Genomic DNA, 19,202 nt, shown 5'->3' on the forward strand with positions numbered 1-19,202 from the left:
TTCTATTCGATAGACGATGGCACTGAGAAGTATGCCTGCATGAGATGAAATTTGTATTGTATTCAGTTTATGTGCTCATTTTCGTGAGCTTTGTTCTATAGTTTGATGTTCATGTAAGCATGATACTATTATACTTCTGTATGTAGTTGCTAAAAGTCTGAGAGGTACTTTGCACTAATCTCTACAGTTTGTCTCCAAAACAAGGAAAAAATTCGAGGTAACGCTTTTAATACTATTTTATTTTCACAGTTATGTGAAAAAAATTACGAGAACTTTTATCGATTAGTCCTTCACACTGATGTAGTCTGTGTGCCAAAGTCTTAAGTTTCACAAGATTTTTCCCATTTTTGTAAGTGAAAATTTATTCAAGTAGAAACCAGACACAGTTTATTTAACAGATTTGTTTACTAACTTTAATGAGATTAAACTGAAGTTGCAAGTCGAAATTTGGTCAAATAAAATCCCGCATTTCAGCCTTTATTTCCAGAATCAAACTAATGAAGCAAAATATTGGACGCTGCGAAGTGTCACAGATTCCCAATTTGTCACAGGCAAACTATCAGAATGATGTTTCAACACACGTTCAACATTTAAATGTCCTGCACACGGTTTTTGAATTTCGTTTTGAAGAAGTTTTACCTACTTAATTACCACTGTTGATTATAGTCCATGCAATGACAAATAAGAAGTACTGATCGCAATAAGCATTAACGAAGAACTTAAAGTACAGTTTACAAAGGGACAGCAGCAGTTCTTGCTTAAGACAGACATACTTGCTGCTTGTCCCGTGTTATGGGCTATCGCGAGGAAGTTTCTGATAGCGTTTACACCTTTATAACTCGTGGAAAGAGGCCTCGACGTGGTTTCCAATCTTCTTGCAGAAAGAGAAACACACAGGAAATCACTGACACAGGAGATTTAAAGTTAATCCTGACTAATTTGAAGCTATGTAGTGAAAATTTGCTAATGAAGCATCAAGCTCATCCATCCCACTAAATGTATTCATATATTAATTTTACCAGACATGCATTCTGTATCGTTTAAATAAAAAAATGTATAAAATTAGTATACCTTATTTTACGTTTTCATTCGATCCGTCTACAGTGAAGTACATACAAGTGAGTAGTACTGTTTCAGCTGTCACAAAGACGTTTGAATATTTAAAAATGTACTATATAAAAGTCAGGGGAGCCACTCATAACAAAAATCCTTCGAATGTGGTCAGGAAGACAAAAAATGTTTGGGGACCTCTCAGATAAACACTCATAATTCTACATATAGATGCATACATTCATGAATTCCTTCTGAAAGTGTATTTTTAAACAGGAATCCGTCTTTGTTCAGTATAACTATTAGTACCCAGACTCTATGATAGACGATAGATATGCTGTATCTGGCTTCGTCGGTTGGTATCCGGTCGACTGTTCGCGATCTGCAGAACACGTTAAGATTCGCAGACGACAAAATGACTCCTGGCGAAAATCAGAAACACAGGCAACAACTTTTGAGTGGAATAGTACTTACAGCCCTGCTAAGTGATATTAGTGTTTTGTTCCGTGACCAAAGAGTGAAAGCATCAGCGAGTTTCAAAGCTATGTACAAAATGTGCCACATACGTGCAATACGGTGCTTGGAGAATATGCATGTGTGTCTAATCGTTTCTAGCGTGTCCGAATTGCGAAATGCGGAATTCGATGACGCTGAAGAAAAGAAATTTAATAATGTTTCCTCTATTATAATACTTCTGCTTTGAATACAGAATCAGTTTCGTTGTCTCATTAACTCCACGACATTAAGGTCACATACTTTGGCCAGTTTCATAAATATAACAGTCGTAAGGGAAGAGGCAGACTCTCTAGCATGGTATCATGTTACGACCTCTCGAGCTGCATAGCTACATTCATGGCCTCAAGTTTGGAATCACTTCTCATAGAACTTTTCGTTTACCTACCTAATGTTAATAAATTCCGCGTACCGGATTATTTTTCATTGCTTTAGAAATCTGATATTTCAATTTCCTGCATTAGATTTTAGTAGCAGTTCATTTTTTCCAGTGAAAAGCAATTTTCATTGAATCTTTTTACGGAGTGTATCCTATAAAATGTACGAATGACTTATCGATTAAACGATACTCATATTTTTTTGTCGAAGTAGTAGTACAGTGCCATATTACGTGTCAATAGTGAAACTGTAGGTCTCAAATTGAAAACAAACGTATGAACTAAATCTTTATTTAATATTGTCTAACTACTTCATTCTTGCAAAAGGACTTTACATCAAGTCTCTAATATTAAAATCAACAGACCACACAGCAAGAATTACTTAATTTGCAGACTGCGAGCTAATCGAAGACTGCTGCCCTGACAACATGTTATCAAAGAAAGAAGCTTCTACTAGCCACATTATCCACAAAAAAAATGGTACCATGTTACATACGGTCAAATAGAAAGCATCACCATGAGGATTTTGCAAGAAAATGACAAGACATTCTTCGGGTAGGACAGAAATAATGCTTCTAGAAGCTACATTTAGTTTCAGGAGCAGTAGGCTTTTATGAGATGGTAAACATTCACTAGATAACCGAAGTTATCACAGAAGAAATATGATATACTCGATGGTGTCATTCCGTCAGTATGTGCACTGAACTGTAGAACTGTAGCGATCACTGATGGTTTTCAATGAGGCGACTTCCAGGTGTTACTCCCAACATGGGAAATGTGTGAGTTGATCGCGAACCGAAATATATTCGTACTGTCGCTTCACTCATAGAACAAAAACAGTCGCAATAAATTATAGCCGGATTCATACAAAATCTAATTCATGCCTACCAGTACTGATACATGCAAATACGCATACGTAGAAAGCCGTTAATTTTCTAATATAACAGACGGATGTGTTTACTAACAGACTGAAGTATTACTGAAAAGAAAAGAAAAGAAAAGAAAAGAAAAGAAAAGAAAAGAAAAGAAAAGAAAAGAAAAGAAAAGAAAAGAAAGCTGGTGCAGCCAGTGACTGACTGCGGATTTCAAATAGACGTCAGTGTATTTGGAGTGGTAGGGTGGGTCAGCTAGGAGAGCACTGTTCGCATCATGCAGAAAGCCTGTTTCGGTTCCTTGCAGTAGAAAGTAGTTTTAATGTTCCAGGAATGGGCACTTCAGCACACACTCCCCTAAACAAATGAAGGCTACACTACAAATAAAAGTAAATAAAACTACCAGTCTGCGGCTACGTAGCGCAAAAGTGTGAATAGCCCGAATCAAACAAAAACAATGCTTTATCGTCATATATTCCATATTAATACAACAAAGTATTGAAACAGAGAACACGCTAAAAGGAGACGAATACTTGTTTGAGTACAATTTATTTAACACTGCCACTGCCAAATATTTCTGGGTGATTCCAAACTTTGGCCACAACTGTATACCTGCAACGCGTGCGTCGACTGAAGAAGGAAGAAAGATGGTCGATTGCAGACAGCCGCCTCAAACCACGGAGCAGCCATCTGCGATCCGAAGAGGGCACTGCTGCGACCTTGTTAAGAGAGGGCACACACCGCCCCTGACTGAGGTATCTCCTGAGGGTGACAGGGGAAAACCGCTGAAATGTTGTTGTCTATCGACTATCTTACTCTGCTAACCGTAAGAGAAATTTAATGAAATTTGAAAATTTTTTGTTATCTCTAAAATGAGGAAACAATATCATAAATACTTAATTTGCGCTCCTTGTACGAAACAATGTTTTGAAAAACTACAAGTAGTGCAAGGGAAGAGCACAGGATTAACCATAATTGAAAATAACATGGCAAGTGTGTACTCACAAAAATGTTGAAAGATACACATAATAAGAAGCTAAGTATAAGCCTCTGTTTTAGTGCATCGTGACACTTGGAACAGTGAAATTTGTAACTGGTGGAGAGACATATTTTCAAAGTACACTATAATATTAAGGTTACATACAGTACCCCAGATCCGAAAAAGCTGGCCAATATTCGAACAACTTACATGCTTTGGCGATAGGTTACGAGGAGTCCAGTGTAAGATTTCCAAACCATAAAGTGGGGTAAATTACAAATTAATCTGCAAACTGCTTTACATAACCATATAAGCTCATTTCTTGCAGATCTTAGTATTGCTGATTACAAATGTGGAGCTATACATTAACATCCATGAAAAGTAATTTTAAGCAGTGATAGATCCATAACATGTAAACAGTAAGTGCAGAGTCACAAATCACTAGGAAGAATAAAATATGTTATTGCAGAAGTAGTTAGATACAATACACAGAAACTGAAATCTGATTTGTTAAGCATTTCTTGCACATAGTGACAGGTATTAACTTTATACCACCCAGACGTATGTATAATTTATATCCTACGAAGCGCTTTACTGTCTGTATGTGAACGCTAGTCTCAGGTATTACCGTAGTGATTTTCGTACGAATCTCACTAATGAACAGACTGATTCATGAGGAATGTTTGTGTACATAGTTTACAATTATAGTGATGCTGACTGTTTAACATACGTGCTGTTATCTGCTCCCTATTTAACAGGCGTTTGGTGGACATCTAGTGGTAACTATGGGAACGACAAATTACTCAACTACAGCGCAGACGCTATCTAGCGGGAAAAACTGTGAACTACAGCCGCACTCCAGAGAGCAATGAAGCTTTACCAGATTCTGTATACATCCACACATTTGTTCTAGACATAATATAGATTGTAATCACCCGTCGCGTTTTTCTGTCACTATGTTAGGGCCCATATCAGTAACTACTTTAGAATTTTGCTACGGGTATCACTACAAGATAAACTGATTCACGAGGAAGGTTTTTTGTACACAGATCGTCCGGCAATAGGTAGCGCTACCTCTGAACAGCCGGGCCGGGTCTCCAGTTCAATAATAAATTAACGTGTCTCCTACACTGACTTTGTTCTAAAGAACGAATTAACAAGGGCCACATGGGTTTTCCTGAAGGCAGTACTCAATGCCCACAATTATGTACTTGAAAGAAAACATAAACAGAAAATTTATCTTCATTAACGAGGTAAATATAACAAATAATATTTTAATATAATTTCAAATTTGCTGTCAGCTTCATGTTTATGATCGGTGTGACTCTTTGTTCTCATGTTTATGTTCGCTGTAACTCTTGGACCCTTATTAAACTATATTTTGTTATGCATTAGCAACAGCTATATCATATAAAAACACTGACATTATTAGATAGAAGTCTTGTTGTTCTTTAGAGTGAACCTGGTACCAATGGGCAGCAGAACAATAAAATGTTTCTAAATAATGGATCTCAGGCAAATGCATAACCATGGTTTTAAAATTATTAAAATCAATTCATCACCGTAAGTGTACATTACAAAACTGTAGATTTTGAACCGTGGACCAGATTTTGAGTATTTGGCAGCCATACGTCATACTCACTCTGGATCTGTCGCGTGTTTTCCGCAGCTTTTCGAACTCCTCCAGGTCCGCCTGAGGAATTTCGTAGTGGAAGTTGTCGAAGAACTGGTGCTTCAACAGTCGCTCGCAGCTCCATCTCCTGACAGGATCCATGTCCAGGCATTTCTGCAAGCAGCGCATTGATTTTAAGTAGGAGATAGCCACAGGTGCAAGGATGTATCACACCCACTCTGTCTTTCCGTGGGCCTACTTCATGTCTTTTCCGAATCATTGACGTACGCTTGTAAGGAACATTCTACAAATTCTTTAATAAATATCTATTTTCAGAAGTATAACTTACACCATCCCGCTATAGAGTAGCCCAGAAACATTGCGCACAGAGACTAAAAATCATGCCTTAACAAATCTGAGAAGTAGCCATCTTGTCCCGTAAACCCTCCTCCAAAGCCCTACAAGAAGCTGCTCACGCTTGTGATACTGCCTCCTCTCCATCATACACTCCGTTCTTCCCTTGGACCCCTTCAGCTCCATTGCAACTTGACCACCATTGGTACCTATTCTATTGTCCTAGCAACAGCCTAGTCATTGCGTAAAGGAAAACCGTTCCGAGCATTCCACCTTCGATACTTCTGTCATACAATACATAAGCGTCCTATCCACCCATCTAAAATGTTGCTCTTCCTTGATCTAACACTTGATCTAAACCTGACCTGAAATACCCACCCTATAAGTGAATAAAAGAAAGTCCACAACAGATAAAAACTGTATGCAGCTGAACACAGAGAATACGTAAACACTACCAACATCGATATTCACAGTATAAAAAAGGATTCCACATTTCGAGAGCCCCCCCTCCCTTGAACCATGGACCTTGCCGTTGGTGGGGCGGCTTGCGTGCCTCAACGATACAGATAGCCGTAAAGTAGGTGCAACCGCAACAGAGGGGTATCTGTTGAGAGGTCAGACAAACGTGTGGTTCCTGAAGAGGGACAGCAGCTTTTTAAGTAGTTGCAGGGACAAGAGTCTGGATGATTGACTGATCTGGCCTTGTAACACTAACCAAAATGGCCTTGCTGTTCTGGTACTGCAAACGGCTGAAAGCAAGGGGAAACCACAGCCGTAATTTTTCCCGAGGGCATGCAGCTTTACTGTATGGTTAAATGATGATGGTGTCCTCTTGGATATAATGTTTTGGAGGTAAAATAGTCCCCCATTCGGATCTCCGGGCGGGGACTACTGAAGAGGACGTCGTTATCAGGAGAAAGAAAACTGGCGTTCTACGGATCGGAGCGTGGAATGTAAGATCCCTTAATCGGGCAGGTATGTTAGAATCAAATAGGTAAAAAGACGAGGGCTAGTAGAAATCCTTGGGTAACAAAAGAAATATTGAATTTAATTGATGAAAGGAGAAAATATAAAAATACAGTAAATGAATCAGGCAACAAGGAATACAAACGTCTCAAAAATGAGATCGATAGGAAGTGCGAAATGGCTAACCAGCGATGGCTGGAGGACAAATGTAAGGATCTGGAGGCTTATCTCACTAGCGGGTAAGATAGATACTGCCTACAGGAAAATTAAGCAGACCTTTGGAGAAAAGAGAACCACTTGCATGAATATCAAGAGCTCAGATGGAAACCCAGTCCTAAGCAAAGAGAGGAAAGAAGAAAGGTGGAAGGAGTATTTAGAGGGTCTGTACAAGGGCATGTGCTTGAGGACAATACTATGGAAATGGAAGAGTATGTAGATGAAGATGAAATGGGAGATACGATACTGCGTGAAAGGGTTTGACAGAGCACTGAAAGACCTGAGTCGAAACAAGGCCCCCGGAGTAGACAACATTCCATTAGAATTACTGACAGCCTTGGGAGAGCCAGTCCTGTCAAAACTCTACCATCTGGTGAGCAAGATGTATGAAACGGTCGAAATAGCCTCAGACTTCAAGAAGAATATAAGAATTCCAACCCCAAAGAAAGCGGGTGTTGACAGATGTGAAAATTACAGAACTATCAGTTTAACAAGTCACAGCTGCAAAATACTCACGCGAATTCATTACAGACGAATGGAAAAACTGACAGAAGCCGACCTCGGGGAAGATCAGTGTGGATTCCGTAGAAATGTTGGAACACGTGAGGCAATGCTGACCCTACGACTTATCTTAGAAGAAAGATTAAGGAAAGGCAAACCTACGTTTCTAGCATTTGTAGACTTAGAGAAAGCTTTTGACAATGTTGATTAGAATACTCTCTTTCAAATTCGGAAGGTGGCAGGGGTAAAATACAGGGAGCGAAAGGCTATTTACAATTTGTACAGAAAGCAGATGGCAGTTGTAAGAGTCGAGGGGTATGAAAGGGAAGCAGTGGTTGGGAAGGGAGTGAGACAGGGTTGTAGCCTATCCCCGATGTTATTCAATCTGTATATTGAGCAAGCAATAAAGGAAACAAAAGAAAAGTTCAGAGTAGGTATTAAAATCCACGGAGAAGAAATAAAAACTTTGAGGTTCGCCGATGACATTGTAATTTTGTCAGAGACAGCAAAGGACTTGGGAGAGCAGTTGAACGGAATGGACAATGTCTTGAAGAGAGGATATAAGATGAACATCAACAAAAGCAAAACGAGGATAATGGAATGTAGTCAAATTAAATCCGGTGATGCTGAGGGAATTAGATTGGTAAATGAGACACTTAAAGTAGTAAAGGAGTTTTGCTATTTACGAAGTAAAATAACTGATGATGGTCGAAGTAGAGAGGATATAAAATGTAGACAGGCAATGACAAGGAAAGCTTTTCTGAAGAAGAGAAATTTGTTAACATCGAATATAGATTTATGTATCAGGAAGTCGTTTCTGAAAGTATTTGTTTGGAGTGTAGCCATATATGGAAGTGAAACATGGACGATAAATAGTTCAGACAAGATGTGAATAGAAGCTTTCGAAATGTGGTGCTACAGAAGAATGCTGAAGATTATATGGATAGATCACATAACTAATGATGAAGTATTGAATAGAATTGGGGAGAAGAGGAGCTTGTGGCACAACTTGACTAGAAGAGGGGATCGGTTGGTAGGACATGTTCTGAGGCATGGAAGAATCACCAATTTAGTATTACAGGGCAGCGTGGAGGGTAAAAAGCGTATAAGCAGACCAAGAGATGAATACACTAAGCAGATTCAAAAGGATGTAGGCTGCAGTAGGTACTGGGAGATGAAGAAGCTTGCACGGGATAGAGTAGCATGGAGAGCTGCATTAAACCAGTCTCAGGACTGAAGACCACAACAACAACATTTTGAGAGGTAGTAGTAAGGGCCAAGAAATGTGTCAATAAACAGCGGCTCTAAAATGTAAACTTTAATACCTGTGAGTACTTGTTCATCTTCACTGTCGTGAAACACATCTCTTCTATTGCAAACACTTAGTTGTTACGAACAACCAACAGAATGCAGCAAACAAGTGAGAGCACATTATTATGTTACTATGACACAGCAGAGTACATAAAGGAAAGTGCTTGCTGTTACATACCACGTGCACTTCTGAGCCGTCGTTAAAAGAGGTACTCAGTACCGTGTCCATACATAGTAAGGCAAGCTTCTGTTCGACGTCTCTCTAAATTTCTCCACATTGGGCACAGATGCTGTTGTTGCAGGCATTTATGATGCGTTTCTATAGTATTTTTACATAATTATTGAAGCTTTGGTATGAAAGACTTCGATGTTCTCATAACAGAAGTAAATAAGATCGAGGGAACGAACTGGACAAAATAAGGGACCGTCCCGAGTTATTCATTGCTCTTTAAATAGCTGTGCGAGGTATTCTCGGGCGTTTTGGAGAAACAACATGTCCAGGCGTTTCTGGATTGGTACTATCTCTAGAAGGAAAGGAAAGTCGTGTGTTAGGAACTGACGATACCTTGCACCTATCGACCTTACTGGTAGCACTAACGCCTTACTAGTCTATTTCTGCCGACACATTAATTGAAAATCAGCGCTGGTTTCTGGCTTGGTTCAAATGGCTCTGAGCACTATGGGACTCAACTGCTGTGGTCATTAGTCCCCTAGAACTTAGAACTACTTAAACGTAACTAACCTAAGGACATCACACACATCCATGCCCGAGGCAGGATTCGAACCTGCGATCGTAGCAGTCGCACGGTTCCGGACTGCGCGCCTAGAACCGCGAGACCACCGCGGCCGGCAGGTTCCTGGCTTCTCCAAGTGCATTTGGATCGTACGAATTGACAATACCAAGTCGCGTGAAAATAGCCTTATCTGTGAATTGTGAAAAACGGATGTTTGGAAGAGCAGTTAGAAGAAGTGCATGCTGGCAGACTGACCATGGTGATCGAAGGGCTTGGACATGCTGTACGCGATATGGGTATAGCAAGTGTTCATGCAGTATCTTCGAGACTAGAAGATGAACCCAATAGTGTACGCTAGTTCCAAGATCTTCTCCCACTCGTTGCAATACCCGATCCTACCTAACTGGATCATGAAAATGCCAAGTCCACCACTATCAGCCTTTGTTGGAACGATGGAGCCAGAGTCTGCTAGTCACTGGAAAACGCTGGAATAACTGTACAAATAGTACCTTAGATTGTGAACATTTTTCAGCACTCACTACACGGGATCGACGGTTGTTTCCATTTACCAGACCATAATAAAATATCGTGTCTGTCATTTCCCGTGTAGAACAATACGCTTCCATTACGCTGATAAGTGCTAAGATAAAACAACAATTTAAAGCATTTGACAAACTTATGAAAACAAACTGGTTCCTATAGAGCTAATGTATGGGCTGCACTTATCAAGAACTGCAATACCGTCTACATGTATAACAACATCAAGAGCTCTTTACTGCTTGCTGAATCCAGCTCTACATGTTAAAGGAAATGTCCTGTCTGATGGAATCAGACTTGAAATTTGTAGAGGGTGTTGATTTTATAGTGTAGGCATCGTTTACTAAGGGATTTTCCGAAATTCCACCTCTGAGGGGGTGACAAAGGGGACGAAAATGTTTTCGACAAAATGTCGTTATTAAGATAAGGCAGAACTACGAAAATTTGTATTTGCTTTCTCGGTCAGCATTTTTAAAAAATCAACCCCTAAGGGGAAATATGGCGGGTGAATATTTTAAAACTAAGTCGTTATTAAAGAAGTTGGTTGGTTGGTTTGGGGAAGGAGACCAGACAGCGTGGTCATCGGTCTCATCGGATTCGGGAAGGAAGTCGGCCGTGCCCTTTCAGAGGAACCATCCCGGCATTTGCCTGGAGAGATTTAGGGAAATCACGGAAAACCTAAATTAGGATGGCCGGACGCGGGATTGAACCGTCGTCCTCCCGAACACGAGTCCAGTGTCTAACCACTTCGCCACCTCGCTCGGTATATTGAAGAAATACTAAAGCATTTTAAAGCTACATATAGGAATATTTTTATCTGACTTCTAGGTAAGAAATAAAAACAATACGCGTTTCAGTGCTTTTGGAAATTCAACACATATGGGGGTGAAATATGGGATGAAACGCTTTATGAAAATATTTAATTACGAAATCAGAATCGCTTTTTGCTCAGATGATGATGATGTAGTCCGTAACAGAGCGTAGGGGACGATGCGGGAGACCCGCACCGCTGTACTAGGCAAGGACCTGGTGGAGGTGGTTTGCCATTGTGTTCTTCCGACCATAATGTGGATGAATGATGATGATGAAGACAACATAGCAATACGCAGTCATCTCAAGGCAGGTGAAAATCGCTGACCCCACCAGGAATCGAACACGGGAGTCCGTGATGGAGAAGCCAGAACGCTACCGCGAGACCACGAACCGCGGTTTTGGTCAGAAACATACTCAAAAAGATCATGCGTCTACGACTTAAGTTTGAGTGAAAAGTTTAGAAGGTGTTGCAGAATCGCTTTTTTGTCAGATGATGATGATGTAGTCCCGTACTCCGTAACAGAGCGCAGTTATTTAACAAAAAAAAATGGTTCAAATGGCTCTGAGCACTATGGGACTTAACTTCTAAGGTCATCAGTTCCCTAGAACTTAGAACTACTTAAACGTAACTAACCAAAGGACATCACACACATCCATGCCCGAGGCAGGATTCGAACCTGCGACCGTAGCGGTCGCTCGGTTCCAGACTGTAGCGCCTACAACCGCTCGGCCACCCGGGCCAGCAGTTATTTAACAGTCACCACGACAACCCGCTTTGTCAGAAATCCATAGAAAAGAAACATATCTTTAATACAATAATTTTTCATTAGGCGTAATACATGTTGATAAACTACCCTTATTTTAATTACGACCCATACTAGTAATTTCTGGTGACAAAATAGGTACCATGTTTAAATAAGGTTCCATGTACAGGAATATCGGATTGAGATGAGAGAGCTCAGTACCGAATGTAACTTAGCCGATTTGTCTCGTTCTCTTTTTAACTCGCAATGACTGGCAGCCATGTAAGGGATCACTAACTGTTTTACAGTATGTAGGTTTGATCAGTGGGGGTAATAACACAAAAATTCAATTCAAGAAGAAAAAAAAAATTGTGCAGACCATTGAATCGATGCTAGTAAAGCAGCTTGACTCAAGCTTGTGGATACGAACAGTTGAATGTGTCCTCATTTGGTTACTGCACTCTGTTGGTCGTTGATATTAGTGGAAGGATACAGTACTATCCGATGTAGAAAAGATTTGCTACATTGAGTACAGTAATACCCATTGTATAACAACATGCTTCGTTGTTCATGTTAGAACAGCGGTTTTATGGTAACACAATTTTATTCAGTACACGGAAACTGGATACTGATGTACAAAAGGACAATTTGTATATATAATTATTCATGTGCACTTCCTTCAAAGATAGATCCATATATCCAGTTTTGTGATGTTTGAGAAATGAGTGAATGGTTTGTTGTCTTCTGAGTACGGACAGTGAATGTGGAATCTGTAATTATCTGTAAGACAGTCATCTGGTCACCTTTGGCAGAACCAAAGAAAGGAAGTATTCCAAGAGCACTAGAGGGCCTGGAGGGTGGCTGACCAACACGAACGGTCATGTTCCGACACTCTGTCGCTGATTTCTGTAATTGAAACATCTGTCTTCAGTGTGCTCCGTAAAATTAAAGAATATGGGAAAGGTACGCACGCGGAATATTTAAGACAAGCGAGAAATAATGATTTCGCTTTTCAGAATATCAACGAGAACAAAACTTATTGGTGGAAGGTTCATGTCAAGGTAGGCAGGTAAAACCCATGGGGAACTTAGGATTCTTTAGTAGTGACCAACAGTCACAATGAAACCACGTGTGGTAATTTTAAACTGAGAGACTTGCGTGTGTAAGTAGAAATTGAGAATATTTAAGAATTTTTTAGATATTATAATTAAATATTTCCCGGAGGCATTTAAGTATCTCCATTCTTCAATAATGATTTAAGCAGAAGAAATGAATTAAAATTTGCGCTGCGGTCGGAACTCGAACCCAGGTCTTTTATTTGCTAAGCAGAAATGCTAAACGTCACACCATCACAGTACAATGGACAACAGTGCTGTAATCATTCTACTTAGATCAGTATCGTAGATAATGAAGAGACTTAAATGTCTCAGGGAAACATTTAATTATTAGTTCTATAAAATCTTCTATGGTACAGAACTTTCCCATTACGTCCAACGCTGGGGCGCTATTCCAATGTCGGATAGCCCTAGCAGTAGTGACAATGTAATGGATAATAAGCAGAAGATATGAACTGAAGTTTGTGTTTGCGACGGCACTCCATGGGTAGTTCGTGCAGCAACTGTACTGCGGTCGTGTCATGGTTAACAATGGTGCCTAGCAAACACGAAGACGCGGTTTCGAGTTCCTGCCTCATCACAAATTTTAATTCATTTCTTCTGCTTCGATCATTATCGTATTTAAGAACCGCGTGTGCAGAATCAGAATTAGCAACAAGCACTTCCACATGGTCAGTACTGACTTTATCTCAATCTGACCAAGAGATAATGGAAAACATAAGAGCTTTTGCAAACTTTCAGTTGAGGATCCGTGTGTGAGACAATTAAGTAATCATGATACCAAAATTACCGTTATTAATTACATTCGTGGGAAGCAAGTTATAAATTTTGTTACTCTGAGAGGGAAAAAGGTGAGTTAGCCATCTTCCCAGCAACACAATGAGGGTTACATTTCAGTGGGAGACAAGCGTAAATCGTCCAGAGTATGTGGTAGGCCAGTAGGAAAGGTTACGTGTGAAATTTAATCCGAAAGTCTGTGACTTGTTAATCTGGGTTAAAACATTATTGTGGGGAAGATTTGATGCGTTCTGGCTAATGTCAGTTGTTCTGTTTTATTTTACATGTTAAATCTATGTAATTTGAAGGGGGCGACTTAGTTGCAAGTAGTTACCAAAGAAGCAAGAATTTTTTTTAATAGCCTGACTGCTTGTAAATTCTCTACGTTATTAATGAATGAGCTGATGATAATCAGAGAGAGAGAAGTAATGGATATCCGTAACAATTCAAAAAGTGCACTACAGTAATAAGGAAAAACATTAAGAGACCATATGATATTGAAATGTGCACTTAATATCATGCCCACTGGGCAGAGCATTCCTTGTTTTCTTTTATGTTTAAATTATTGAAGGAAATTTTGTGCCATTGTGGTGGCAGAATCTCAGAAAATGAAAGAGGAGATATGATACAAAATGGTGGTCATGATCATTCAATAGAGGGTAGGTATTTTTTAGACATGACTCCCATAAGCGCCCTATTACTAGAATAGCCAAGTTCTGATAAAATTATTGCAATAGAATGGGAAAGAGGTCTTGCGAAGTTGGAGTGAGTCCATCGGAAATCTTTACAGAGAGTGCCATATTTAAAATTTATTTGCCTGATGCGTTTAATTTGATTGCATTGAGATAGTTGAAAAGAAAAAAAATATAGCAAAACAGTTGGGTGACAGGGCCTTGCCATCAACGTATAGTTGTAGTGGCTATGATAAGTCATATCAACATTTCCGATGCACAAATATTAAAAGCACTCGCTTGGCAGGCCACACATCTAGTAGGCCTGACCGCTGTACACAACAGGTGGAAGAGTTTGCGACCGGAAAAGATAACAGTAGTAACCTCTCATTAGCAATCCGAGTGCTAAAGATGAACAAGTGCTCATAGCTCTTAAGGTACGCATTTTATAGTCTGTGTTCACTGAGTCTTTTTTTATTTTGTCTGTACTACGACCTCTCAAAATATTGACTACTTTGCAAACAAGATACAATCACGAGTGCAACGCCTAGAGCGTGTCCCTCTCTAGTTCCTCCTACCTTCCACCAGTAGCATCCTGCGCCATCTTATGAAGATAATTCATCTAGGATATCTTCCTCTACCCTACATTTGCGTCAAGCTCCCTACCCAACACCGTATTTTATCTCTCATCCTTGAATATCGTGATCTGTAATCGAGCCGTTATTAACAGGTCTAACGTTGCCTGAACACATGGTATGGTCTCTTAATGTTTTTCCTTATTACTATAGTGCACTCTCATTCCCATAAGCTCATTAACTAAGACCTAGAAAATTTACTAGCGGTCAGGCTATTCAAAGAAAATGCTTGCACCATCTTATGACACAGTGGCTAAATGGCACAGACGCTTCCAGCGTGGTCAAACAGTTTGAATGTCAAAGAATGAAATGACAGACCATCTCTCTGAGAAGAGAGCCGCACCGATAGTGGAAAAAATGAAAGTGAAACATCAATCTGTTTCAGAATCTTGAATGACATTTAGAAAATGAAGGTCGCCTCCAGCCTCACATACATTTAGCAAACACACCGAACAGACAGCTGGGGAAATTTTGAAGCTGTGTCAGGCCATTCCGTATGACTTCTCTAACCACCTAATCATCATGGACTAGTGCAGTGTGTATCACTATAACTCTAAGATAATGGCATAAAGCAGGCAGTGGAGCAGTGGAAACGCGTGGATCCACCAGCACAGTAAAATGCCAAAATCCAACCGTCATTGGGCAAGATGTTGCTGAGTATTTCTTACAAACTGCTGTGATGTGGTACTAACAGATTATGCCCGTGAGGGGTAAATCGTCTAAGCATCGTGCTACTGAAGACTTCCAACACGAAGTATCGTGGGAAGCTGTGTAAGAGAACGCTCTAGTTCATTCTATGTAGAACGCAATCACACATGCTTCGATCAAGAACCCCGACAAGTTGTCCATCGTTGGGAAAAATGAGTCTCATTTTAGGGTCGGGGCTTGACTCTTTTTTCCGAGATGATAATTAAAAGTTCACGACTGTCCATTGTAAATCACCACACTTACTAGTGGCAAATGCTTATGTAGAGGCTCAGGGGCGTGGAGCTCTGTCGTGGATAGGCGTACCTTGAGCAGGTCGATGGCTGTGTTGGAGGCGCTGGGGAGGCGCTGCTCCAGCGTCTCGCCAGCCTCAGGAGGCGGCAGCTTCACCCCGCAGAAGAACTCGCTGGTCCGGAAGACGCTCTGGTGCCGAGGAATCAGCTCACCTGCGGGAGGAGCCACACAAGTCAACATCCTGCTAACAGCATTGTTCTAGTTCGTAAACTTACGATAGGAGGAATACCACGTATGTTGCTTGGCTCAAATGGCTCTGAGAACCATGGGACTTAACATCTGAGGTCATCAGTCCCCTAGAACTTAGAGCTACTTAAACCTAACTAACCTAAGGACATCACACACATCCATGCCCAAGGCAAGATTGGAACCTGCGACCGTAGCGGTCGCTCGCGTCCAGACTGAAGCGCCTAGAACCACTCGGCCACCACGACCGGCGAACGTTGCTACATGTCAAACATACAATGGTGTTTTTCTATTACTTTTATGAATTTTAGACGAACCTCGACACACAAAGGCCATCAGAAAAACACCATGGATGAAAATAAAATATACATGACACACCAAAATTGTACATATAACACCGAATCTAGCTTTGATAATGATTACAGCTAAGATCTGAAGAAATTCCACAGGTTTGTTGAGGTATTCTATATCCAGAATTACAAAAAGCCCCAAACATTTTCCATGGTATTAAGATCGGCTGATTTAGCGGGCCGGTCCAAGTGCGATAAACTCCCCGAGTGTTCGCCAAACGAGAAAAGTATGTGTGCATCCACATGAAAATGGCTGTCGTCATACTGGAAGACGGGAGTGTACACAGTCTTCATAAAGTGCAGAAGACAGAGCAATAAAGTCACCAATAATGTTGAAATAAACGTCCTAGTTCATGATCATAGTGATGGGTGCACCGAAGTCATGATACTAGAAACACTCCAAAACATCAGGATCGTCCGTACACTTTTTATTTATTTGTTTATTGTTCCGTGGGACCAAATTAAGGAGAAGTCTCCATGGTCATGGAACAAGTCAATACATGAAATTACAACATGATAGTAGAAACAGATAAAATGAAATATAAAAAGCATATTCAGGAGACAAGTCGTAAGTTTAAATAAAGAAAATCAACAATGTAACACTGGAATTTGCTTAATTTTTTAGCTCTTCCAGGAGCTCCTCGACCGAATAGAAGGAGTGAGCCATGAGGAAACTCTTCAGTTTGGACTTTAAAGAGTTTGGGCTACTGCTAAGATTTTTGAGTTCTTGTGGCAGCTTATTGAAAATGGATGCAGCAGAGTACTGCACTCCCTTCTGCACAAGAGTCAAGGAAGTGCATTCCACATGCAGATTTGATTTCTGCCTACTATTAACTGAGTGAAAGCTGCTAACTCTTGGGAATAGGCTAATGTTGCTAACAACAAACGATATTAAAGAAAATATATACTGTGAGGGCACTGTCAGAATTCCCAGACTGTTGAATAGGGGTCGACAAGAGGTTCTCGAACTTACACCACATATAGCTCGAACAGCCCGTTTTTGAGCCAAAAATACCCTTTTTGAATCAGAAGAATTACCCAAAAAATAATACCATACGAGATAAGCGTATGAAAATATGGGAAGTAGACTACTTTTTGTGTTGAACTGTCACTTATTTCAGATACTGTTCTAATGGTAAATAAAGCAGGAATTAGTTTCTGAACAAGATCCTGGACATGGGCTTTCCACAACAGCTTACTATCTATCCGAAAGCTTAGGAACTTGAACTGTTCCGTCTCGCTTATAATATGCCCATTCTGTGTGATCAAAATATCGGTTCTTGTTGAACTGTGAGTTAGAAACTGTAAAAACTGAGTCTTACTGGGATTTAGCATCAAATTATTTTCCACAAGCCACGAACTTATTTCATGGACTACATTATTTGATACTGTTTCAATATTATACACAAAGATCCTTCACTCGCGCCTTGCGTCTTCTGAAAGAGTAAAAGTTCCACTGGTCGGACCACACTATACATCTCCACAATCTGTATTTTGTGATCTGAGGATGGCTGATGCCGGCTGAAACCGGTAATTTAATTAAAAATAGCTGTAATTATGCGCAATTATCGATTTATTCACAAAACAATCACTGAGTATGGTGTCCAGCGTGACAGGTATGACCTTCCTTCCACTACGCGCAGCTTCATGCGCTGTTGTTTACAGTTGCCTTTTGAGGTACATGACTCCAAATGGCCATCCATTCCAATTCCCTTCGCAATGTTCGCTCGGAATCTGGTTGAGATAGACTTGCTTTCGTTGACAGCAGCAATTCCTGTCCGATCTGAGCCGACTGTCATTTAATCGTCTCTGGTCCCTGCCGGTTAGGACCTTTCCGTTCCTGTCGGTTAGGTTAGTTTTACAACCACGTGCTTACGACTCGTTTAGCGTTCCTAATAGACTCGAAGGACACACCGCGTTGACGAACCAGTAAATCTAGCATCTTGATTCACGGTGTGCTCATTGGCACGTGCAACCATGGCAGCTCCTTTCTGGAGTAGATCCTACTTACTACGTTGATTCCATGCAAACGACTGGCACTTACAGATGACTGCACTGCCGTCACTTAGGTCAGTAGTGGAGAGAAATGCCTGGGTCATTTCTGCACCAACTGCAGCGCTCTAAACCGACTAATATGCTCATTTAATAGCGTGACTAATATTTTATCTTCAGAGCTATGACAATGTCTGAAAAATGAACAAAGATGCCGTAATATACAGTAACAAATGGTTTAATGTTAAAAAAACGAGCAATATACAGATAACCTTTGAAGAATGGTTTCTGTGAAACTGTAATGTGTTTGATGAAAATTGTTTTTGACATTGAAATGTACACTAAAGTTGATAGTATTAATTTACTTTCATTTATTTAAACTTTTTTATCGGAGCAAGTTCACTCATTATCACCCTTCATCAGCGATTGGCTAACTAAAGGCATATCAGTTTTTACTTGGTCTATATTTTCTTAGTTAGCTGCATATGATGGGCAATAATGCCTGAAACTAGTCTGGCAAATAAGTACTAATCATAGGAGCTGTAAAAAGCTACGTTAACATTTATTTTTCAAGAATGGTGTTCATGACATACACTACGTTACCTTATCACTAAGTTATAGTAAATACACTGTAAGTAGTAACGCTAAATGTAAAATACCTCGAAACTTCCTGGCAGATTAAAACTGTGTGCCGGACCGAGACTCGAACTCGGGATCTTTGCCTTTCGCGGGCAAGTGCTCTACCAACTGATCAACCAAAGCATGACTCACGCCCCGACCTCACAGCTTTGCTTCCATCAGAACCCCGTCTCCTACCTTCCAAACTTTACAGAAGCTCTCCTGCGAACCATGCTGGACTAGCACTCCTGAAAGAAATGATATTGCGGAGACATGGCTTA

General features: G+C 40.3%; 1 protein-coding gene and 1 non-coding gene across 2 annotated transcripts in view; both read right to left on the bottom strand.

Annotated features, from left to right (window-relative positions):
• Positions 1-19,202, bottom strand: part of LOC126339814 (cyclin-dependent kinase-like 4) — a 240,143-nt gene that overhangs the window by 22,902 nt on the left and 198,039 nt on the right. The window contains exons 6-7 of the mRNA XM_050001663.1: positions 15,788-15,927; positions 5,434-5,577 (exon numbers count right to left, since the gene is read on the bottom strand). Coding sequence (XP_049857620.1) covers positions 5,434-5,577; positions 15,788-15,927 — 284 coding nt within the window. The remainder of the gene's footprint in view (positions 1-5,433; positions 5,578-15,787; positions 15,928-19,202) is intronic.
• Trnap-ugg (transfer RNA proline (anticodon UGG)) lies at positions 11,492-11,575 on the bottom strand. The gene has a single exon. It is a non-coding gene; the product is annotated as a tRNA-Pro (tRNA).

The sequence above is a fragment of the Schistocerca gregaria genome, chromosome 1 (assembly GCF_023897955.1).
Source record: "Schistocerca gregaria isolate iqSchGreg1 chromosome 1, iqSchGreg1.2, whole genome shotgun sequence".
NCBI classification, from domain to species: domain Eukaryota; kingdom Metazoa; phylum Arthropoda; class Insecta; order Orthoptera; family Acrididae; genus Schistocerca; species Schistocerca gregaria.